Source organism: Bufo gargarizans, chromosome 1 (genome assembly GCF_014858855.1).
Source record: "Bufo gargarizans isolate SCDJY-AF-19 chromosome 1, ASM1485885v1, whole genome shotgun sequence".
NCBI lineage: Eukaryota > Metazoa > Chordata > Amphibia > Anura > Bufonidae > Bufo > Bufo gargarizans.
Window position 1 is genome coordinate 52,139,329 of NC_058080.1, and position 26,604 is coordinate 52,165,932.

Below are 26,604 nucleotides of genomic sequence, written 5' to 3' on the forward strand. Positions count from 1 at the left end.
CCCCCCCCCCGGTGTGCATCAATGTAATACTGCCCCCCCCCCCGTGTGCATCAATGTAATACTGCCCCCCCCCGTGTGCATCAATGTAATACTGGCCCCCCGTGTGCATCAATGTAATACTGGCCCCCCGTGTGCATCAATGTAATACTGCCCCCCCGTGTGCATCAATGTAATACTGCCCCCCCCCGTGTGCATCAATGTAATACTGCCCCCCCCCGTGTGCATCAATGTAATACTGCCCCCCCCCCGTGTGCATCAATACTGCCACCCCCCACCCCCCCCCCCCCCCCCCCCCCGTGTGCATCGGTGTAATACTGCCCCCGGAATACAAGAATCTAACTGCTATAGTGCTGCCTCCTACAGTTGTGTTCAAAATAATAGCAGTGAGTTTAAAAAAGTGAATAAAGCTCCAAATCCTTCTAATAGCTTTTATTTCCATCCACACAAATGCATTGGAAACACTACACATTCTATTCCAAATAAAACATGAAGAAAAATATATCAAATTTGTGTTGTTGCTCTAAAAAAATTTAAGAAAAGTGAATATTTGACTGTTCAAAAAAATAGCAGTGTTTGTATTCTTCTTTACAAACTCAGACACTCACTATATAAACTGAGAAATGTTTGAAGATTTAGCTTTTCCTCTGAATCCCGTCACTAATACTTAGTTGTATGACCGCTGTCTCTGAGAACTGCTGGACGTCTGTGCTGCTCGGAGTCACCACCTTCTGCCCCTGTGGACAGGTTCTCCAGCCCAGGATGATTGGACTACATTCCACTGTTCTTCTCTATTTCTTGGTTTTGCCTCAGAAACGGCATTTTTGATGTCACCCCACAAGTTTTCTATTGGATTAAGATCCGGGGATTGGGCCGGCCGCTCCATAACGTCAATCTTGTTGGTCTGGAACCAAGATGTTGCCCGTTTACTGGTGTGTTTGGGGTCGTTGTCTTGTTGGAAGACCCATTTCAAGGGCATTTCCTCTTCAGCATAAGGCAGCATAACCTCTTCCAGTATTCTGATGTATTCACACTGATCCATGATCCCTGGTCTGCGATAAATAGGCCCCACACCGTAGTCTGAGAACATCCCCATATCATGATGCTGGTCCACCATGCTTCCCTGTCTTCACAGTGCACTGTGGCTGGAATTCAGTGTTTGGGGGTCGTCTGACAAACTGTCTCCGGCCACTAGGCCCAAAAAGAACAATCTTACTTCCATCAGTCCACAGAATGTCTCTTTAGACCGTCAATGTGCTCTGTGGCAGATTGTAACCTCTTCAGCGCATGTCTTTATTCTAACAGTGGGACTTTGCGGGGGCTTCTTGCAGATCGCTCGGCTTCACAGAGGCGTCTTCTACTTGTAACAGGACTCACAGGGAACTTTACACCTTCTTTCATCTTCCTGGAGCCGATTGTTGAGTCCTTGCCATTTTGGCTATTCTTCTATTCATTCGAATGGTAGTTTTTCGCTTTCTTCCACATCTATCAGGTTTTGGTTGCCATTTTAAAGCATTTGTGATCATTTTAGCTGAGCAGCCTATCACTTTCTGCACTTCTTTATATGTTTTCCCCTTTCCAATCAACTTTTTAATCAAGGTACGCTGTTCTTCTGAACAATGTCTGGAACGACCCATTTTCCTCAGAATTTCAGAGAGAAATGCACTGTAACCAGCAAGTACAACATTCGCTGCCATCCTTCCTTAAATGAGGGCAATAATTGCCACCTGTTTTTCAAAGAATGAATGACCTCACTCATTGAACTCCACACTGCTATTATTTTGAACATGTCCCTTGATTTAATTACACAGAATGAGCAGCATGCATGTCATGACTGTTGCGTCTGTTGGGTTTCTATTACTCTACTACACCTGCTGGTAAATCATTTGCCATGTAGAAATATCATTTCTACCAAAAACAGCGATTGATCAGGTTAGTGATGTCTGACTGCTATTATTTTGAACTCAACTGTATTTACAAGAATATAACTACTATAATACTGCCTCCTATGTACAAGAATATAACTACTATAATACTGCCTCCTATGTACAAGAATATAACTACTATAATACTGCTCCTATGTACAAGAATATAACTACTATAATACTGCTCCTATGTACAAGAATATAACTACTATAATACTGCTCCTATGTACAAGAATATAACTACTATAATACTGCTCCTATGTACAAGAATATAACTACTATAATACTGCTCCTATATACAAGAATATAACTACTATAATACTGCTCCTATATACAAGAATATAACTACTATAATACTGCCTCCTATGTACAAGAATATAACTACTATAATACTGCCTCCTATGTACAAGAATATAACTACTATAATACTGCCTCCTATGTACAAGAATATAACTACTATAATACTGCCTCCTATGTACAGAATATAACTACTATAATACTGCCTCCTATGTACAAGAATATAACTACTATAATACTGCTCCTATGTACAGAATATAACTACTATAATACTGCTCCTATGTACAAGAATATAACTACTATAATACTGCTCCTATGTACAAGAATATAACTACTATAATACTGCTCCTATGTACAAGAATATAACTACTATAATACTGCTCCTATGTACAAGAATATAACTACTATATACTGCTCCTATATACAAGAATATAACTACTATAATACTGCCTCCTATGTACAAGAATATAACTACTATAATACTGCCTCCTATGTACAAGAATATAACTACTATAATACTGCCTCCTATGTACCAAGAATATAAACTACTATAATACTGCCTCCTATGTACAAGAATATAACTACTATAATACTGCCTCCTATGTACAAGAATAGAAACTACTATAATACTGCCTCCTATGTACAAGAATATAACTACTATAATACTGCTCCTATGTACAAGAATATAACTACTATATACTGCCTCCTATGTACAAGATATAACTACTATTAATACGCTCCTATGTACAAGGAATATAACTAATATAATACTGCTCCTATGTACAAGAATATAACTACTATAATACTGCTCCTATGTACAAGAATATAACTACTATAATACTGCCTCCTATGTACAAGAATATAACTACTATAATACTGCCCTCCTATGTACAATAATATAACTACTATAATACTGCTACTATGTACAAGAATATAACTACTATAATACTGCCTCCTATGTACAAGAATATAACTGCTATAATACTGCCTCCTATGTACAAGAATATAACTACTAAATAACTGCCTCCTATGTAAAATAATATAACTACTATAATACTGCTCCTATGTACAAGAATATAACTACTATAATACTGCCTCCTATGTACAAGAATATAACTACTATAATACTGCCTCCTATGTACAAGAATATAACTACTATAATACTGCCTCCTATGTACAAGAATATAACTACTATAATACTGCCTCCTATGTACAAGAATATAACTACTATAATACTGCTCCTATGTACAAGGATATAACTACTATAATACTGCCCCTATGTACAAGAATATAACTGCTTTAATACTGCTCCTATGTACAAGAATATAACTACTATAATACTGCTCCTATGTAACAGAATATATATGTAATGTTTCCGCCCGCAGCATATGATGTCGTGTCCCTTGCGGTATCGCGGTTTGTTGCTTTGTATATAAGTGTATCTTGATGTGCGGTGGCGCAGTGCAGTGGTTTGCAGTATATTTTTGTTTTTTACTAGATATCTCTCCAGTACTGAACATTACATATAATAGGAAAACCGTCTCTTTCTTCAGTACAGTTTGCGGTGGTTTCCACAGTTATCTGCTCTCCGTGGCGTCGCCGGAGCCTCCGCTGTGTTGACATTCAGGCCACATCTACAGAAAATGCGTTTTCTACTCATTGAATATAATTTTTTATTTTTTTATTTTTTTTTAACACTTGGGCAAAAATGAAGAAAAAAAAAGTAAAGGGACGTCGAAGGCTGAAATATTTAATTAAGAAAAATAATCCGCTTTACTGGAGCAGAGCGTTGCCATGGTAACTGGGATTTAAGTTGTGATAGCGCTGCCCTTCACTGCAGAGCTGGACTTCCTGCTCCATACATGGAGATTACCGGCGCGCTGCCTCCCCCTGCTGGGCACGGCGATGACTGCAAGGGTCCATTCATAAGGAAATACATGTATAGCTGCATCGATTCATTCAGAGGTTGTGACTCCCACAGGTGGATGATGGGAGTACAGGAGGGGGTGTAGCGTAATGACGCTTGTTTTTTCTTTCTTCGAAGTCTTAAAGGGACAGTAACCCCACGGCATATTCTTTGCCTAGAACAGAAACCTAGCCTGTAGCATTTCCATGATGATATTTGAATCAATCCTCATTCATTGACAGCAAGCAGAACTCTACAAAACTGCTTCAGCTTTATTTTTGTAGAATCCTGTTTGCTGTCAGTGAATGGGAACATTCTTCTTTGCATCCAATGACCTGCTATTACTCGCAGCTGGAGGTTTGTCACAGTTGTCTCCAGCCTAGATCATACTCTGTGATTTAAATATTTAATCAGCTCAAATTGCTCCCCTGTTTGTTACAATGTATCGGTGCAGGTAAAGCGTACCACTCCGGACTCCCCATCGATGGCGTCACTGGGGGTCTCTGAGCATCCATTTGGGTAGTGAAAAATTAAAGGAATTGTTGAGAATTAGATGAACCTCTTTTAAAACGGCGCCACACGCGCCTGCAGCTTGTGTGCGGTATTGCAGCTCCATCCCATTCACTGCAGTCCGTTAACAGACGCGGGCGCTATTTTTTAAAGAAATAAACCGCAGGAATGACGGTAGACTGGCATTTAATATGGCGTAAATTTAAAATCCTGCATGAATCAAAATTAGCCCCACCCCCTACCCATTAACCCCACCCACTTTTTTTTTTTTGTCAAGAGCCGCGAAAAAAGGAATAAGTCCCATATTTTTATTTATTTTTTATTTTATTTTTTCGCATCTGTGGCTTGCCGCAGTATTTTGCAATTGAAAACGTACAATTCACACAATGAATTACCCCACCCTCATTTTTCAGTTTCTGACTGGACCCTTTGAAAAGGGATCCTCAGGGGTCCACGGCTCTGATTCTGTCATTTTCCAGTATTTTCCTGCAGTCATATAAATGTAGGACGCAGCAGCCGCCATTATTATGTGAGGTCTGTATTCTATATGTCATACTGCAGAGGTTTCCTGAGTCCTCTCCATTCAGCAGCAGAGCAGTGCCATCTAGTGGCGGATCAGGAGAAGTGTGGACATGGGAGACTAGAATACTAGCGTCCCTAGAATAAGAATTCTATTATGTCGATCCATGGGATTTATTGGACACAAAGGGGGAGGTATAGCAAAACATACATTTACCTTGCCGATCTTTATATCCTCTGTGCTACTGGAGGATGCACTTAATTTATAATGAATCACACTCCGCATCATAAAATAAGTGCATCCTCCTGGAGTCCATGAGACTAGCTCGTAGCTGGCTTAGATTTCCATCATTTACACCAGAAAACCTACATACAACAATATAAGTACTGTAATACTGCTATCATATGTACGGAAATAGAACTACTATAATACTGATCTTATGTACAAGTATATAATTACTGTAATACTGCTCTATGTAAAGAAAATAACTACTATAATACTGCCTCCTATATACAAGAATATAACTACTAGAATACTGCCTCCTATGTACAAGAATATAACTACTATAATACTGCCTCCTATGTACAAGAATATAACTACTATAATACTGCTCCTATGTACAAGAATATAACTACTATAATACTGCTCCTATGTACAAGAATATAACTACTATAATACTGCTCCTATGTACAAGAATATAACTGCTATAATACTGCTCCTATGTACAAGAATATAACTACTATAATACTGCTCCTATGTACAAGAATATATCTACTATAATACTGCTCCTACATACAAGAATATAACTACTGTAATACTGCTCCTATGTACAAGAATGCAACTACTATAATACTGCTCCTATGTACAAGAATATAACTACTATAATACTGCTCCTATGTACAAGAATATAACTACTATAATACTGCTCCTATGTACAAGAATATAACTACTATAATACTGCTCCTATGTACAAGAATATAACTACTATAATACTGCTCCTGTGTACAAGAATATGACTACTATAATACTGCTCCTGTGTACAAGAATATAACTACTATAATACTGCCCCTATGTACAAGAATATAACTACTATAATACTGCACCTATGTACAAGAATGCAACTACTATAATACTGCTCCTATGTACAAGAATGCAACTACTATAATACTGCTCCTATGTACAAGAATGCAACTACTATAATACCGCCTGTACATTTCTAGTTTGAATTCTGTACCCATATTAGATGTGACAGGATTGAGATGCGTACAAGCCCCTCTTGTGCTGACATCCCCCAGTAGGGTCTGCCCGGCTCCTGTGAGATTTTCAATCGCCCCTCTGACATCTTTGTAAGGTGCCTGCAATTTGCTGGTCCCTCGGCAGTGTAATCACTGGGAGGAATAAATGAGTCTCCCACAGACGCAGAGAATGGGGCCGTCATTCCCACAATCAGCAGCCATTATTCTAATATTCACGCCATGGTTTCTTAGTTGATCAGATGTTGTCGGGTACACAATACAAGGCGTCTTGGAGACTGCGGCTCTCCTGTACCATGTGACTCATTTACATATAAATGAGATTTATTACTTCAGAGAAAATGATTCTTCCTGGAGAATAGCATCCACCGTTACAGTGTCAAGCACATTCATCTGCATAAATTAGGCTTTTGTTTCAAAAGGTTCAGATTAGACTCAAAAGAGATTAACAGTGTATTATTACACCCACCGCTCAAAGAATCACCGCTACACCGAACCAGGAGCAAGCTCACTGCAAGGGGACGGAAACGGCAGTGTTTCTATTTGAAAAAACCACCATAGACCCCTCAGTATTAATCATAGGAGGCAGTATTATAGTAGTTATATTCTTGTACATAGGAGCAGTATTATAGTAGTTATATTCTTGTACATAGGAGCAGTATTATAGTAGTTTTATTCTTGTACATAGGAGGCAGTATTATAGTAGTTATATTCTTGTACATAGGAGGCAGTATTATAGTAGTTATATTCTTGTACATAGGAGCAGTATTATAGTAGTTATATTCTTGTACATAGGAGGCAGTATTATAGTAGTTATATTCTTGTACATAGGAGGCAGTATTATAGTAGTTATATTCTTATACACAGGAGCAGTATTATAGTAGTTATATTCTTGTACATAGGAGCAGTATTATAGTAGTTATATTCTTGTACATAGGAGCAGTATTATAGTAGTTATATTCTTGTACATAGGAGGCAGTATTATAGTAGTTATATTCCTGTACATAGGAGCAGTATTATAGTAGTTATATTCTTGTACATAGGAGCAGTATTATAGTAGTTATATTCTTGTACATAGGAGCAGTATTATAGTAGTTATATTCTTGTACATAGGAGCAGTATTATAGTAGTTATACTCTTGTACATAGGGGGCAGTATTATAGTAGTTATATTCTTGTACATAGGAGCAGTATTATAGTAGTTATATTCTTGTACATAGGAGGCAGTATTATAGTAGTTATATTCCTGTACATAGGAGCAGTATTATAGTAGTTATATTCTTGTACATAGGAGCAGTATTATAGTAGTTATATTCTTGTACATAGGAGCAGTATTATAGTAGTTATATTCTTGTACATAGGAGCAGTATTATAGTAGTTATATTCTTGTACATAGGAGCAGTATTATAGTAGTTATATTCTTGTACATAGGAGGCAGTATTATAGTAGTTATATTCTTGTACATAGGAGCGGTATTATAGTAGTTATATTCCTGTACATAGGAGCAGTATTATACTAGTTATATTCTTGTACATAGGAGCAGTATTATACTAGTTATATTCTTGTACATAGGAGGCAGTATTATAGTAGTTATATTCTTGTACATAGGAGGCAGTATTATAGTAGTTATATTATTGTACATAGGAGCAGTATTATAGTAGTTATATTCTTGTACATAGGAGGCAGTATTATAGTAGTTATATTCCTGTACATAGGAGCAGTATTATAGTAGTTATATTCTTGTACATAGGAGGCAGTATTATAGTAGTTATATTCTTGTACATAGGAGGCAGTATTATAGTAGTTATATTCTTGTACATAGGAGGCAGTATTATAGTAGTTATATTATTGTACATAGGAGCAGTATTATAGTAGTTATATTCTTGTACATAGGAGGCAGTATTATAGTAGTTATATTCCTGTACATAGGAGCAGTATTATAGTAGTTATATTCTTGTACATAGGAGGCAGTATTATAGTAGTTATATTCTTGTACATAGGAGGCAGTATTATAGTAGTTATATTCTTGTACATGTGTTTTTTAGCGGTCCCATTGACTTGAATGGGTCCGCGAACCGTTTTCCGCGAAAATAATAGGACAGGTTATATTTTTTTTGACTGAGGCGGATGAAAAACGGTGCATTAGCCGAGTTTTCAACGGACCCATTGAAAGTTAATGGGTCCGCAGAAAATCACGTAAAAAACTGCACAACGGACACGGAATAAAACAACGGTCGTGTGCATGAGGCCTAATAGACAGGGAAATCCTCATCACACCTGTCCCTGTCAATCAAAATGGAAAGGGCGCAGCACTTGCAGAGAGATCAGAGCTTCTAGGTGTAACAGCAACGCCCCCGTTGCTCCTAGAGGCTCATTTGCATATACTAAATCATAATTTTTCTCAGCAATGCGGGCACATATGAACATGGGACCAATACAGATGTCTTCAGCTGCCAAGCGCACATGTAATGGGTCAGCCAGTGTCATAGGTACAAAACTGCTGACAGATGCCCTTTTAAGGAGCTCCTCTGCTTGCAGTTCTTCACGCGGTTCCTCTCCCATTCTGTCACCATATTCTGGGACACCATGTTAACATGTTACTATCCTTATATATATACATGTTCATACCTGACATGTATGTAAGTGGTCAGTAGTGCTTAGCCCTAGAGATTCCCTTTAAGCTGACCCTCAAGTCAGTCATCTGTGGTCTGTATCTGCAGGACTTGGTTGGAGGCCTCCAGTGTTCATCTTTCCCTCTTGTATGTTTTGCAGAGTATCATGACTTCCTGGCATGTCCTCCTCCTGCTGGTCTGCTCCGTGGCCTGCATGGTGGCTGAGAACTTCACCCTCGGTGAGTAGCGAACACTGCCGTCATTTTGGGTTCTACCTAATCCCCAAATGTCCAGAACTTGACGGAGCCTCCTTTTCAAAGACCTGCAACCAACAGAGAAGGAATGGCATGCCTGAGCAAGAGTTGACTTTTCATGTTGATCGCTCATCTGAGTTTATCCTGGTAGAGTTGATCTAAAGTATTATGCCTCCAACAGAACATATTTTACTAGGAAACTATCAGCAAGCTGCTGTTGACAGATCTGTTGGGTGCAATATGATGCCCTGCAGTGAATGACCTGTGGGTCTCCACCCTGGCTCATGAGCTAAGCATGTTACTCGAGCTGTATTTAGAATAAAAGAAAGACCCTCTAAAATCTCAAAGATCTGTCAGCAGCAACTATCCTTCTTGCTGACTGTTTCCTTGCACAGAGCATGTTGCATTCACAGCCAGTAATGGTATAAGATGGAGATTCTGGACTGGTGAATAGAAGTGGGATATCGCCACCTCTAAACACTGTGAGCTGGGTATCTGCATAGAAGGAAACTCACATGGTACCTGCTGGTCGGCCTCTGAGTACCTGCTCCTTCTCGAAGGAGGACCTGAGGCTATGGATACGACGCAGCAAATATTTGACCCTGCTTGACTGAAGCTTCTAGCCTGGAGGTGACAGGGGTCGGCGTTCAGCCCAGTGGAATATTTCCCCGTCATGTAAATGCTGAGGAAGTATGGGACTTAAAGGAGCCGCATCGTTTAACGCAATTCACAAAATGTTGGATTAATATATTTAATTCGGGTGGTACCATCCCTCCTTATGGAGATCGCTTTAATTGGCGTGAGGACTCTTATAGGCCATACATTCTCCTCTGGGATTCTGGGAAGAAAGGGATGCAAATGAGCTCCTAACCAGCTCTGTCTCTGTCACCAGATGTAACGCAGCTTTCCTAGAAGTCAGTGTTCAACCCTTTAAACAGGCCTTGAGACATGACTCTGATATTAAATAAGCCAGCATCTCATCTGCAGACAGCTGTTTCGATTGCCCCTTGTTACTTTTATACTTTCTTCGAGAGGAGCATGTATGGCCTATAAAAGTCCTCACACCGATTTAAGGCGCTCTCCGTAAGGACATAGTACCCCCGAAATCCTGACCTCAGCCTCTCACCTAGTTAAGCCAGTACTATCTGCTCTGGACAAAGGCCGAGGTTGCCAAGAGCTCATTTGCATATCTTCTTTCTAGATTTCATCCTAAACTCTAAATTAAAATGTCACCTTTTATATCATGACTGTCCACTCTACAGTCTTAGGGGAACAAGTCGTGTGCCAGTTCACCCCTCTGATTTGAAGCCACCAATGTTTAATTGAAAGCGGGATACAGAGCTCCAATCTGCTGCCGAGATGAAGTTAAAAGAATTCTCACTTCCATGGACCACCACTAGAGGGAGCTCCTTGCAAGTTGTTTTAACCCCTTTGCCACCTCCACCGTATATGTATGGTGGAAGCTGGCACCATGGGCGTGGAAGCTGACAGATTTCTGCTGTTTAAAACAGCAGACACCTGTGGCTGATCGCACACATTTAAATGTGGCCACAGCGCACCCGTAACAGCGTTCCCCGGCTGAGATCGGGGAACCTGTTACATTATAGTAAAAGAAAACCCATTAAAAAGTGTCAGAATTGGGTTTCCACCCCATTTAGAATTTGTTTCACACTACATTGTATGAGACCATAAATGGTGCCAATAGAAAGTACAATTTGTCCCGCAAAAAATAAGCCATCATAAGGCCATGTGAATGGAAAAAGAAAAAAGTGATGACTCTGCGAAGGCGGGGAGTGAAAAATAAAAGCTCAAAAAACTGAAAATCTCAATGTCCTCTAAGTGTCAACGTTCTGTATGAATGGTATGTAGTGAGCTCCCTCTAGTGGTGGCTGCAGGAAGTTAGGTTTTATTATTAGTTCTGTAGCTGTGCTGGGTGTTTAGAGGTCTGTATGACAGTATCGAAGCTCCGACCGCTATTAAGATGTAAGAAAATATTCTGCACAGAATTTTTAGCTGCTTAGGCTGAAAAACTAAAAACAAATGGGGTTGAAAAGGGAACACAAAGAAGGAAGGAGTATCCTGAACATCTCCCTTCTATCAGCCATGCCCAGCTGCTGCTGTCTGCTAGAGGTCAATGGACGCCCCCCCGATGGGGACCAGCAAAATATAGAGGATTCGTCCAACCCTTTTAAACAATTTCTCAGATCAGTTGTGTTGCATTTTTCGGTTCATTTATTCCATTCTTCTTTTTTCCTTAGTTACCCCCACTGCAGACCTTCTGAATGCTACGTCCAGCGCCACGCAACAGATCCCCCGGGTGCTGCCGAGCACAGGCAGCGGTGCCAGCCCTGATGGTACAAACCCTAAGTTGGACCCCTTCATCGCTACAACCACTGCCGCAATCATCGTCGCCCCTACCTCCAATGTTACCCACAACATCCCCACCATCAACGACACAGACTCCAGTAACCACACAGTGTTTGATAATGTCACTGCTCATGCCACCACCGTCAGCCCCGTCAGTGGAACAAGCACTCCAGTCATCCCCATCATTGATGAAAGAACAACTTTGGAGAACATCCCAGAATCAAGTCCAACCTGGAAATTCTCAACCGATGAAGGCTTCACAGCCACAGGTAACAACTGGAAAGTGTAATGATTTCCTGCAGTTACATCCTGTATTATACCCCAGAGCTGCACTCACTATTCTGCTGGTGGAGTCACTGTGTACATACATTACATTACTTATCCTGTAATGATCCTAAGTTACATCCTGTATTATACTCCAGAGCTGCACTCACTATTCTGCTGGTGCAGTCACCGTGTACATTACATTACTTATCCTGTACTGATTCTGAGTTACATCCTGTATTATACTCCAGAGCTGCACTCACTATTCTGCTGGTGGAGTCACTGTGTACATACATTACATTACTTATCCTGTACTGATCCGGAGTTAGATCCTGTATTATACTCCAGAGCTGCACTCATTATTCTGCTGGTGGAGTCACTGTGTACATACATTACATTACTTATCCTGTACTGATCCTGAGTTAGATCCTGTATTATACTCCAGAGCTGCACTCACTATTCTGCTGGTGGAGTCACTGTGTACATACATTACATTACTTATCCTGTACTGATCCTGAGTTACATCCTGTATTATACTCCAGAGCTGCACTCACTATTCTGCTGGTGGAGTTACTGTGTACATACATTACATTACTTATCCTGTACTGATCCTCAGTTACATCCTGTATTATACCCCAGAGCTGCACTCACTATTCTGCTGGTGCAGTCACTGTGTACATACATTACATTACTTATCCTGTACTGATCCTGAGTTACATCCTGTATTATACTCCAGAGCTGCACTCACTATTCTGCTGGAGGAGTCACTGTGTACATACATTACATTACTTATCCTGTACTGATCCTGAGTTACATCCTGTATTATACTCCAGAGCAGCACTCACTATTCTGCTGGTGCAGTCACTGTGTACATACATTACATTACTGAGTAACACCCCACTCCACCTCCTTCCCCGGTTCCCGGTATATGAGCTCCCGGCCCCTATAGATGAGTGACTTCTGTGTGTGGTTGGTATTAGTTTGTGTTGTGAACCGTCAGATATTTGCCATTATCTGTCCCAATATCTGATTGTTCCTTTCTTGCAATTTCTTTTCTCAGGCTCCCCGGAGGAAGAAGGTCAAGGTAAGTCCCAATTAGTTAAAGAAGCAGGCAGTGTGAATGGCTCTGCAAGGGGGGCATTTTCTTGGTTCCCTTTAAAATACAGCGTGTTATAGAGCAGGGGGAGCTGAGCAGATTGATATATAGTTTTATGGGAAAAGATTCAGTAAAACTTGTAATTTACCCATTTAAACTCCTGCTGATTCTGGGCTTTGGAGTCCAGGAGGCGGAGCTATCAGTGATTGACAGCCTTCCCTCTGACTGTGCATACACAGCTGTCAGTCACCGATAGCTCCGCCTCCTGGACGCCAAAGCCCAGAATCAGCAGGAGTTTAAATGGGTAAATTACAAGTTAGGCCTCATGCACAAGAATGTATCTGTTTTACGTTCTGCAAATTACAGATCCACAATATACGGATGCTTTTTTGTTTTTTTTTGCAGTCCCATAGACTTCAGGTGGTTCGCATTTTTGGGATATATTTAATCTTTTTGCAGAACGGACACACGGGTGTAGAAGGCACACAGATGTTGTGAGATTTCCGCATCCGTATGTCCGTTCTGCAAAAATGATAGAACATGGCCACAAAATGTGGACCACGGACCCATCGAAGTCAGTGGGTCAAGAAAAAAAATGCTGATGCAACAAGGACAGTATCTGTATTTTTTGCGGATCCTAAATTTGAGGACTGCAAAATGCATATTGGTGCATGCCTGAGGCCTAATACTGTACCTTTTCCCGTGAAACTAAATATCTGCCTACTCGGCTCTTCCTGCTCTATAATACGCTGCCCGCAGCTGAGACGCCATGTTCAACGTGACTGGTTCCCTTTAACTGAAATCAAAAGAGCTTCAAAATCCAGTGCTGATGAGTTTCCTGATATTTAGTCAGTGATCAGATCACCATTGCACTGTTGCAGAGCTCCACACCCCTTGCATAGACTCAGTAATAGGTTAACATTCTGCCTACCTGCAGTCACCGCTAGGGGGAGCTTGTGAGCTGATTGCGTACTGTAATAAGACAGTATACATTAAGCTCCTGAGCTCCCTCTGGTGGTGTCTTCAGGTAGCTAGCACAGTATTTTGGACCTAAAAGTGACAACTAGATTCAGTTTATGGTGAAAGCAGAGGAGTTGGGTCTAAGAAGATGGGGTAGACAAGGAGGCCATTGTGTCTGCCATGTTTATACCACACGTCCTAGTCTGTTTATGGACATTTTTTCTTGTTTCAGATGAGACCCCCATTATAGCCGTCATGGTGGCGCTGTCATCTCTCCTCGTCATCGTCTTCATCATCATAGTGCTGTATATGCTGCGGTAAGTGTTGGCGTTTTTATGATGTATCACCTGTAGGCCAGTGACCTGACCCAATGGTCCAGTGGTGGACCCCAAGATCTTAGTCCAGGGGTCATCTCTTATTACTCGCATCACAATTCTTTGTCACACACACAGCTCCAGATAGTTTGCCTATCATAAAACTCTTTCTGCTGGCAGCCACCACCAGGGGGAGCTCACCGTTTATACAGCTACTGTTCCATTTTGTTGCAGCTGTAAAATCTCTGTGCAGTGAGCACCCCCTAGTGGTAGATACAAGAAAGCTAAGTCTGAGGAGGAAGCAAGAAGAGCAGTTTGGTGTTGGCCTCCCTCTTACCCCAGGCTTCGTAGCTGTCATGTGCTCTGTCTTTCTAAAAAATATTAGATGTAAATTCATGTAAGAAGCAGCCAGAAAATGATTGACTTCACAGGCGGCTGCGCCTCCCGACCTTGTAAATGTCCTTTAATTTGACAGAGGATCAGATTTTCTTTTCTCCCCTTGAAATCTATGTTGCCATCTGTAATTCTCCGGGTCTGACTCACTAAAGGTTTATCTAATGTCTCCCACTAATTACATTTCTGCTTCTTTTGTATCAGTCAGAGCAGCAGAAAGCACAGAAGCTGCATGTTTCTATTGTAATTCAGCTTAAAGGGGACCTGGCATTGCTTAACTTGTACAGCTAGCGAGTTATATCCTGTATTATACTCCAGAGCTGCACTCACTATTCTGCTGGTGGAGTCACTGTGTACACACATTACATTACTTATCCTGTACTGATCCTGAGTTACATCCTGCATTATACTCCAGAGCTGCACTCACTATTCTGCTGGTGCAGTCACTGTGTACATACATTGCATTACTTATCCTGTACTGATCCTGAGTTATATCCTGCATTATACTCCAGAGCTGCACTCACTATTCTGCTGGAGGAGTCACTGTGTACATACATTACATTACTTATTCTTTACTGATCCTGAGTTACATACTGTATTATACTCCAGAGCTGCACTCACTATTCTGCTGGTGGAGTCACTGTGTACATACATTACTTATCCTGTACTGATCCTGAGTTACATCCTGTATTATACTCCAGAGCTGCACTCACTATTCTGCTGGTGGAGTCACTGTGTACATACATTACATTACTTATTCTTTACTGATCCTGAGTTACATACTGTATTATACTCCAGAGCTGCACTCACTATTCTGCTGGTGGAGTCACTGTGTACACACATTACTTATCCTGTACTGATCCTGAGTTACAGCCTGTATTATACTCCAGAGCTGCACTCACTATTCTGCTGGTGCAGTCACTGTGTACATACATTACATTACTTATCCTGTACTGATCCCCAGTTACATCCTGCATTATACTCCAGAGCTGCACTCACTATTCTAGCACTCCGATGGAAATCCATCATCAAGGTGTCTGTTATCTCCTGGGAAGATGATGCAAGGTTCTGGTATAGTGTGAATACAGCGCAGTCTGCCCTGCCACCTAGTGTCCAGTGCAGAGTATAACATCTGTATCACTTTAGAATTTTACGACTTTTTGCAATATTTCTTTGAGCCAAATATTTATGTGATAATTTTTTTTTCTTTTAGGTTTAAAAAATATAAACAAGCGGGAAGTCACTCCAATTCTTTCCGGCTGTCGAATGGCAGGGCTGATGACATGGGTAAGTAATGTGTTAATGTTCATCATGTTGGTCATTCTGTCTTCATAAGGCAGAGTGGGCATGCTCAGTACAGGGGGGGAGGGGGTGGGGGGGTCCATGGCCACCAAATGTTGATTATGAGCATATCCGATGTGCTGCGGGGTGCCGTTATCGTTGGCACTTTTAGTTTTGGGGTTTTGTAAATGTTTCATTGTTTGGCAGAACCTCAGAGCATGCCGCTGTTGGCCAGATCTCCAAGCACCAACCGCAAGTACCCGCCTCTTCCCGTCGAGAAGCTGGAGGAGGAGATAAACCGCAGGATGGCCGACGACAACAAGCTCTTCCGGGAAGAGTTCAATGTGAGTGTTTGGGATTACATCTGATTGGTGCGGATCCCAGTGATCAGACAAAATCTACTGCCCCTTTAAATGTAACATCTGCTGCACCCACTGGGGGACTCCTGCAAACCGCTGAATTTTTCAGCAGTCGCCAGGCAAGTAATTTTTCACATTCGCTGGCCTAATAAGACATGGAGGTTACTGACGAAGCGTGCACATCTTATCTTTTTTACCAAAGCATCCCCCCTTATACTGCAGGTGTGGCCCCTGTAATCAGAGGAAGTCCACATAAAGTGGCCGCACCGCACCATGTGAGCACCTTCATTACAGATCGTGTATATGTGGCTATCAGCCAACACGTGAAATAATCTCTGGCCAGCACCACATTCCACTTCCTTTATAAATGTGGGGTATGAACCGATAGTATTTGCCATCATTCGTACCCCATTCTTTTTCTGTCTATTTTTACATTGCTGAGGATTTGCTGCCATCTAGTGGACTTCCTTAGGTACAGCAACTACTTCTCAAAGCCAGTCTGTCACCACATCCCCCTTCGGGACTTTTACATCTATATTGTTTTAGTTTTTTTTTTACTAATTTTCCACATTAAAACCATTTTTATTTTTTGACATTTTTACTTTTCCCACTATGGGATCTCTGATAGCAAAACTCCTGTCCCTCACAACCTCTGTTAACCACGAAGATGCCAAGATCTTTATTGACTACACCAAGATGTGCAGAGAGTTGTAGTGCCGTGTTGGATGTCCCCTATTACATTAATGCTATCATCTGGATAGGTCATCAGTATCTGATCGGTGGGGGTCCTACCCGGGACCGCTGCTGATCAGCTGTTCGAGAAGGCATCGGGACTCACAGTAGCACCGTGGCCTTCTCTCAGCTTTCCCTAGGCCATGTGACATCACGTTTATCAGTCACGTGGTCTAGAGCGCATAGAAGTGAATTGGGCTGAGCTGCGACCGGTCACTATACAATGTACGGCGCTGTGACTGGTAAGCTGAGGAGGTAGCGGTGCTACTGCGAGCACCAGTGTCCTATCAAACAGCTGATCGGCCGGGGTCCCTGATTTCAAACCACCACTGGACACAGGATAGGTCATCAATATAAAAGTCCTGGAAAACCCCTTTAAAGAGCCTCGGTCAGCATGATTAACCCTATTAAACAAGGCATGCTCTCTGGTAGGGTTGATCATGCTGATACCTTTCTTTTATATGTGCGTTTATATTTATATCTGCGTTTTTTATTCATATGCGAATAAGTATGTTGGAGCACCAGGAGGTGGGGCTGAATCCTTGGAGCACTGCATGTGTAACACCTCTGTGGAGTGAGGACAGAGCTGTGTGCTAGCATGTACATATAGAAACTATTCACTGTAGCCTTTCCATGTTGAGAATGCAGGTTTTCTATGTTTAGAAAGCTAATGCATATTACTGGTGTAAAAATAGTGGTACAGTGGCTCACTGGTTATGGACAGAGGCGCACGGTCGTCGGCACACCCAAAGCCGTTCAGTAGATGCAGGTAAGTATGAAGGGCGCACTCACATCTGATGCTGCGCGGAACAAATGGCGATAAGTTGGTTACATGTTTAGCTTATTTATTGAAACAGCTCCTTATAGGTCGCTGAGTATCAAGTACTACACAACCTCTCAACATATGCAAGTTAAAATTTAAGCTAAATCCCCCCCAAAAACATACAAAATAAAAAATATTGAATTATATTAATCAAACATGGGTATCTATGGATATATGAACATATGATAAAAGTGGCGCTGGTTGTAGGATAAATAGTAACAAATACCGGTAAATGTAACGCTTCCTAAAAACACCAATCATAAGCAGATAGTAAATGTGTTAAAAATGCTAAGAAAAACGCATATGCATAAAGCAGATGTGTTTTTGGGGGTTTTCTTAGCATTTTTTATACATTTAATATCTGCTTATGTCCATAATTCCAAACTAGTGAGCCACTGTACCACTATTTTGATTTTCTATTACGTACACCCATCAGTCGAGCTCCTAGTAGGGAAAATATGGACATTTGGAGCTGTATGGAGGGCGAATGTAAGAAGATGGACCTTTATACACATTTGATGAACACAATATTGGTGACACTGCACCAGCTATATCCAATACAGAGGTTTTCAAAGAATTCAAGAAACTACTACACAAACAACCGAGTCACAGATGGGAAATAAAATCTCTCACTCAATATTTGGAGAGGGACCGAATACCAAAAGGGTTGACACTGATTAAAGACCCAGCACAAGATTTATATAGTGAGGAATTCATAAAGGAGTGGGACCCTTTTTTGAAAACACAATTGCGTACACTGGTACAATTAATAATAGAGACGCACACAATTGTTGGATGAAATTATGACTCTGATTGATAAATTTAGGGAAACGCCAGATAAAATTCCACAAGATGAGGATTATACTATGTGGCAAGATGGAATCTGTAGGGGATTAGACACATTGGAACGAGAAATAATATATAAAAAGACGAAAAAATTAAAACCTAACGCACAATTAGATATACTGAACACATGGTCAATAATACACAAGATTTTTCACATGATAGGGATTCAAGCAAAGAAAAAGAAAAAAATTAACATAGGAAAGAGAGAAATAAACACAAACACTAATGTAAACACTCCCCTTTCTCAGTATAATATTCCATCTACAAACCGGTATGAATCGCTTGCTACTCCTCCTTTTTTGGATCAGACTCCACCGCACCTCAGATCCAAACACAAACTAACATCTCCACGTCCTTTAGGGAGGAAACCTGGTCAGACACATCCCGCTACTCACGACTACAATTTGAGACACAGACACAACAATACACACGTGAACCAAAGAAGGGATCGGCCAATGAGATACTAACAAAGACGACAGTCGCCACCAATGGGATTATCCACCGCAAGAAACTTGGATCTCACCCAGACCACACACATACCAAGGAAGAGAAAGATACGAAGGGGTAGGAGAAGAAAGCTATTCATTCAGACAACACAAAAGATAGAACAAGAGGATAGAGTTGTTAACTTAAGTCGAGTTACACTATCAACAGACCAAAATAACTTCATAAAGAAAGGACTAAAATTTGCACCAACAGCCAATATGAATACATTTGCCACTTACATAGGTGTAGAGAAATTCATCAGAAAATTATGTCTGAAAAAATATTGTATAAAAACCCTCATCACTATCAGAACCTGGAGAATATATACATACAGAATTAAAAAATAAATCTAAAAAAATTTCCTAGAAAGGAAATCGGTCAAGAAATCGCAGCATTCCGCAAATGTTGAGCTAGATATTAGGAAACTTAAGAAGAATCCAACTATTAATAATTTAACACAAAAAAAGAAGGAATGAAACAATTACAATCAATGGAAGAGATCACAAGAAGACCTGCTGATAAAGGAGGGGCCATCGTTATTTTGTATTTTGAGGATGACGATCAAGAATGTAGACATCAACTCTCAGATAAATAAAGGTATTCTGTTAGAAAGAGTGTAAATTCTTCACGTCAACACAAGAGATTACCTGCCTTTTATTGCTTACCCAAAATCCACAAGAATCCAAATAAGCCACCTGGAAGACCAATTATTTCTGGGATTGGTTCCGTAACATCCAAGTTGTCCCAATATATTGATAATCTACAACAGTTTGTGAAATCCTCCTATATAAAAGACACTACTGATATTATCACCACACTTGAAGCATTAGAATACCAACAAAATTGGATCATAGGAACATTGGATGTAAAGTCTCTTTACCCCGTTCTAGACCATGAACAAGGCATAAATGCACTCAAAAAATACTTAGCAAATACCACACAACTAAGAAGAACAAATTAATTTTACTCTTGCAGAAGTTCATCAGATACTAACACATAACTATTTCATTTATGAATCGGAATATTATTTACAACAATAAGGGACCGCCATGGGCACCAGATTCGCCCCCAGTTATGCCAACATGGGAAGAGGATGTTGTGCAACCTTTAGGCCTCTTTCACACGGGCGTGAGTTTTTTTGCCCGGATAAGAGCCGGGTGCGTTGCAGGAAAATGCGCGATTTTTTTCTGCGCAAGTGCAAAACATTGTCATGCGTTTTGCACTCGCGTGAGAAAAATCGCGCATGTTTGGTACCCAAACCCAAACTTCTTCATAGAAGTTCGGGCTTGGGATTGATGTTCTGAAGATTGTATTATTTTCCCTTATAACATGGTTATAAGGGAAAATAATAGCATTCTGAATACAGAATGCATAGTAAACCAGCGCTAGAGGGGTTAAAAAAAATTTTAAAAAAATTTTACTCACCTTAGTCCACTTGCTCGCGAAGCTGGCATCTCCTTGTGTCTCCGCTGCTGATGAACAGGACCTGGGGTGAGCTGCTCCATTAAATACAGGTTAAGGACCTTCGATGACGTCACTCCGGTCATCACATGGTACGTCACATGATCTTTTACCATGGTGATTCACCATGGTAAAAGACCATGTGATGACCGGAGTGACGTCATCAAAGGTCCTTAACCTGTATTTAATGGAGCAGCTCACCCCAGGTCCTGTTCAGCGCAGGGGAGACACAAGGAGATGCCGGCTTCGCGAGCAAGTGGACTAAGGTGAGTTAAATTTTTTTTTATTTTTTTTTAACCCCTCTAGCGCTGGTTTACTATGCATTCTGTATTCAGAATGCTATTATTTTCCCTTATAACCATGTTATAAGGGAAAATAATAATGATCGGGTCTCCATCCCGATGGTCTCCTAGCAACCATGCGTGCAAATCGCACGGCATCCGTACTTTCTTGCGGATGCCATCCGATTTTCACACACCCCATTCACTTCTATGGGGCCTGCGTCACTTCAAAATCGGAAAATATAGAGCATGCTGCGATTTCAACTGAACGCACAAGTGATGCGTTAAAAACATCGCTCATGTGCACAGCCCCATAGAAATGAATGGGTCAGGATTTAGTGCGGGTGCCATACGTTCGCCGCACGGATCGCACCCGCACGGAAAACTCGCCCTTGTGAAAGGGGCCTTACTGGGGAAGAGCCTGATGCTCTGGAGGCGATACATTGACGATGTCCTATTTATCTGGCAAGATGCTGAAATAGCTTGAGGGTACTTTCACACTAGCGTTTTTCTTTTACGCTGGGTTCAGACCTGAGCGTTCGCGATGGAGCGCTCTGTATGCGCGATTGTACGGGCGTTTGCAATCGCGCATACAGAGACAAGCGAATGCCCATTGTCGCGCGTTCCCGCTGAAGTCTATGTACGGGAACGCGCGACAAGACGCCCCAAAGAAGCTTATGTACTTCTTGGGGCGTCGGACGTTTTACAGCGCGATCGTACGCGCTGTAAAACGCTCAGGTGAGAACCCAGCCTTACGGCATAGAGTTCCGTCCTAGGGGCTCTATACCAGGAAAAGAACTGATCAGGCATAGCCTAATGCATTCTGAATGGAGAGCAATCCGTTCAGGATGTCTTCAGTTCAGTCAGGCAAAAGATAAAACCGCAGCATGCTACGGTTTTATCTCCGGCCCAAAAAAAAAAACGGAAGACTTGCCTGAATGCCGGATTCAGCATTTTTTTTCCATAGGAATGCCGAAGTAAAGAAAAAAAAATTGCACAACAAAATGACACAATGAGACTGATCCTTCCGTATAATATTGGCAGAGATTTAATCTCAATATCCTGGATGGATGGAGCAACAATGATGTCATCAGGATAGTTTGCTGAACAACTAACCCGGCCCACAAATCTAACACGTGGGACGCCGGGGAACACGTGTCGCTCTGAAACCAGGCGATCCACCGAGATAAGGTAATATCCATCTCTGACGGGGAGTGGAATACAAAGCTGAAGCCAACAATACGGTAAAACCGAACTAATTGGGGTAGAAGAGATATAACTCTCCCGATTATATTAGACTATACGTATTGGGACCAACCATCTAACCATCGTCTGAGCACCCGGTTATTATACGTTATCTTCGCACTACCAGCGTTATTCCATCTTGGAGCAACGCCCCTATTTTTGCTATTTATAAGGAATCGGTAGTTTGATACCTCCCCTAACGCCATCTAACTGGGTGAATCGGACTCTACTTGGGACGAAATAGACACTTACCGCAATGAAGCTACTTGTATGATTTCAGCGCAATTGATCTATAATGTAATTTGTCTTTTCTATTCTTATTTTTTACTCTATGCTGTAGGTGATTCGCAAATTCGCTCTATGTCTGGGGATTTGATATTAAGTTCCCCTGAACCGCCGTGATATCCATATACTACCACTTTTTGGTAATTGGAGATACGCGAATCTTCCAAAAATAAACAAAACACGAGAAATGCATATAAAATGCAGATGCGTTTTTGAGGTTTTTCTTAGCATTTTTCATACATTTACTATCTGCTTATGTTTGGTGTTTTTTAGGAAGCGTTACATTTACCGGTATTTGTTACTATTTATCCTACAACCAGCGACACTTTTATCGTATGTTCATATATCCAGAGATACCCAAGTTTGATTAATATATTTTTATTTTGTATGTTTTTGGGGGAATTTAGGTTAAATTTTAACTTGAATATGTTGAGGTTGTGTAGTACTTGATACTCAGTGACCTATAAGGAGCTGTTTTAATTAATAAGCTAAACATGTAACCAACTTATCGCCATTTGTTCCGTGCAGCATCAGATGTGAGTGCGCCTTTCATATTACTGGTGCAAGGTTATAGTAAGTAGTGTATATGATATGTACACGCTACTAGTGTTTTTATCTCTTTTTCTGGGACACCTTCCCTTGGTTTCCTTTTGACAGATATCGCCCCCCATATCTGCTATGTCAGAGAATTCCACTAGATGGCAGCAAACTCCATGAAATTTTCTAAGGAAAATAAACATGTGAATTCCTTTTAAAGGGTTTCTACCACTTCGGTGTCACATATTTAGCTGTCAGACGCTAGCGATCCGCTAGTGTCTGCTCTGCCCAATCATCCTAATATAATTGCTTTTGGGGCAGCCGTTTTGCTAAAAAAAGAACTTATATTAATATGCTAATGAGCCTCTAGGTGCTATGGGGGCGTCATTAGCACCTAGAGGCTCCGTCTACCTTCAGAAACTGCCGCCGCCCAGCGCGTCCCTCCAGCCCGCCCATCTCCTGAATGCGATCCTCCTTGTGAGCGTATGTATTCTGCGCATGCGCAGTGAATGTCTGACCGCTTCCTTGCTCAGACATCTCCACTGCGCCTGTGCGATGACGCCATAGTGCTCCGAGGAACTGGCGCAGTGGAGATGTCTGAGCAGGGAAGCAGTCAGACATTCACTGCGCATGCGCAGAATACATACGCTCACAAGGAGGATCGCATTCAGGAGGAGATGGGCGGGCTGGAGGGACGCGCTGGGCAGCGGCAGTTTCTGAAGGTAGACGGAGCCTCTAGGTGCTAATGACGCCCCCATAGCACCTAGAGGCTCATTAGCATATTAATATAAGTTCTTTTTTTAGCAAAACGGCTGCCCCAAAAGCAATTATATTAGGATGATTGGGCAGAGCAGACACTAGCGGATCGCTAGCGTCTGACAGCTAAATATGTGACACCGAAGTGGTAGAAACCCTTTAAATATACGTCCATGGATCCTGCCTGCAATCTAATTTTGTATGTGGTCCCTCTGACAGATGTAGGGGGGGGGTCCTCCTTAAAGTTCCTACTGTATGCAAAACGTCTGTTTTCTTTTATTTATTTTCTCCAATTGTCTAGGCTCTGCCGGCCTGTCCCATCCAAGCGACCTGTGAAGCTGCCTCGAAGGAAGAGAACAAGGAGAAGAACCGATACGTGAACATCTTACCTTGTGAGTGCTCATTAGCCCTTACAAGACTGAGCCAAGTGTGGCGGCAGAATCTTCGGCGGTCGCTACTGACTGTGGCATCTGAGGGTTTAAACAGCCAAGAGGATGAAAAGTTCTGCAAATTCTAATAAATAGTTTGAATTCTTTGTGATATTCAAGTCCTCCGCTTGCTGTCAGTGATTGCAAACATTTTGCATTACACCCAAAAGCTGGAGACCTGTATAGACCTAATACTTCTCACAGCTGAGAGTTTGCTGCAGTTGTATCCAGTGTAGACATTTGTCTGCGAGCTGTACAGTCTGCTACCTTTTCATGTGCGCTGATTTCCAAAATCGGGAGAGAGATTTGTCTTTAGCTCACAGTGGATTCTCTAGGCTGGTTACGGCCAGGGCTGGTTTTCAGCCTTCGAATGGTTAACAAGAATGTTTCCATTCAGTGACGGCAAGCAGTGATCTTTATAACTGCAGAGAATACGACCCAGCCGATTGACCTCCTGTCTTTTTTATTTTTCCCATTCTAGATGATCATTCCAGACTTCACTTGAGTCCCATCGAAGGAGTCCCAGATTCCGACTACATTAACGCCTCCTTCATCAATGTAAGTCCTAGCCTGTAGTCCGACATGTCCTTAAAGGGGCTATCCATGATAAATGTAATAAAAGAGAATCAGACATCATATAGGACATGACAATCTCTTTCTAACAAAGCTAGAACCAGCCCTGTACCTCACATGGATCCAGAGATCTCCCCATTCATTGCTCTAGTTGTTATGCTAGGTTTAGTTCAGAGGACGTGTCCTTTCCGCTGCAGCTCAGGGGACATGGTCATGTTGCTGTTCTGAAAGTATTGCTCTTGCTTTAATTGCTGTTTCTTTTGGGTCTTTTATGTTTGTTCTCTGTCCTTCAGGGTTACCAAGAGAAGAACAAGTTTATAGCGGCACAGGGTGAGACTGACGTTTTCTCCCTGTTCTATATTTCTGTTAAAGGCACAGTACAGGCAAAATTAAAAACCTACTTTCTTTTTGTTTTGCCCCTTCTCCGTTTGCATGCTAATGGTTTCTAGGTCCAAAAGAGGAAACTGTGAACGATTTCTGGAGGATGATTTGGGAACAGAATACGGCCACCATCGTCATGGTGACAAACCTGAAAGAAAGGAAGGAGGTGAGGCTTGTACGCCCCCCAGTAAGTAATACTACTCGCCTCACTGGTTTCCCATTGCTCCCGTTCCCGCGGAGCGCACAGGATATCACCTCTCAGCCAATCACTGACTAAGGAGGGTCAGCACGGTGGCCTGTGATTGGCTATGTCTGCATACTTCCTGTGTGTCGGAACGGGAGCAGCAGTCAGGTGCTATTAGTGTTTTTGGTTTTTTACTATTAAGTTATTTTGCTGTTTTTTATTTCCCAAAAAAATAAAAGTTCAATATACAATTTTTTTATTTTTTTTTTAGATTTCTTGCTTGCTGTCATTGAATGGGAACTATGTTTCTTTTTAGTCAGCAGATCTCTATAGGTCTTGCTTTGATAATCCAAAATGTCTAATAGTCCAACCCCATCAGGCCCCGTTCCTGCTGGATGGAAGATATTTTGCAGTACATTATAACACACCCTTAGCTCTGTGAGGAAAGAAAAATCTTCCTATTTATTGACAGCCAGCAGAGATCCTGTTGAGCCCTTTGAGATTTCGACTCATTGGTATTGAGGGGGATTCGTTCACATAACTCCATCCACTTCCCGTTTTTCTGCTCTGCGCTAGCTTTCCTTCTGGAAACAGCGCCCCCCCTTGCTCATAGGTTGTGCCTGGTATAGCGTTTCATTCCTATTCCAGTGACTAGGGCCGAGCTGTACTACAGCCTGGGAAGAAAGGGGTCACCATTTTTGAGAGTAAAAGATGTTCTGTCCCCTCCATATTGTGCATTGATCATGTCTTGTGTTTCCCAGTGTAAATGTGCCCAGTACTGGCCGGACCAGGGCTGCTGGACCTACGGAAATATCCGGGTGTCGGTAGAAGATATGACCGTCTTGGTGGATTACACTGTGCGCAAGTTCTGCATCCAGCAGGTACTAGAACCAGTGGACTGTTATATGACGTTATGGCCGCTAGAGGGCGATGGCGTACAACACGTCTCGCTGTACAGGGCTGTAGGCCGACCTTTGTGGCTTTGTTTATTCTGCCTCTCTGGCGGGTTAAAGGGATTGTCCTATAGGACACATGGACTTCATAGAGAAGGTCCCCCACTGTAGATGCCCTTTTATTAGCCAAACCTCAAGTCTCAAGCACTGAGGAGGGCAATGTTATACGTGAAAGGCCGTCAATTTGAATGGGCACCGTGTAATACCATACTTCTCCTGCAGAGGGTGCTGCATCAGAATTGTGTAGCTACCCACAGCTTCTCTAGCAATCACAAGAAGTGATCACTGGAGGTTTTGCTAAAATGGAGAAATCCCCAGTAAAAGAT

At 41.7% G+C, this 26,604-nt stretch overlaps 1 protein-coding gene across 2 annotated transcripts in view; it reads left to right on the forward strand.

Moving 5' to 3' along the window:
* PTPRA (protein tyrosine phosphatase receptor type A) overlaps window positions 1–26,604 on the forward strand; it is a 107,351-nt gene that overhangs the window by 60,727 nt on the left and 20,020 nt on the right. For both annotated transcript variants that reach the window (XM_044295421.1, XM_044295415.1), the window contains exons 3-13: window positions 9,180–9,258; window positions 11,532–11,909; window positions 12,965–12,988; window positions 14,193–14,277; window positions 15,881–15,954; window positions 16,156–16,292; window positions 24,061–24,151; window positions 24,669–24,745; window positions 25,054–25,090; window positions 25,210–25,307; window positions 26,087–26,206. In XM_044295421.1, the coding sequence (XP_044151356.1) occupies window positions 9,186–9,258; window positions 11,532–11,909; window positions 12,965–12,988; window positions 14,193–14,277; window positions 15,881–15,954; window positions 16,156–16,292; window positions 24,061–24,151; window positions 24,669–24,745; window positions 25,054–25,090; window positions 25,210–25,307; window positions 26,087–26,206 (1,194 nt within the window). In that variant the 5' untranslated portion in view covers window positions 9,180–9,185. The remainder of the gene's footprint in view (window positions 1–9,179; window positions 9,259–11,531; window positions 11,910–12,964; window positions 12,989–14,192; window positions 14,278–15,880; window positions 15,955–16,155; window positions 16,293–24,060; window positions 24,152–24,668; window positions 24,746–25,053; window positions 25,091–25,209; window positions 25,308–26,086; window positions 26,207–26,604) is intronic.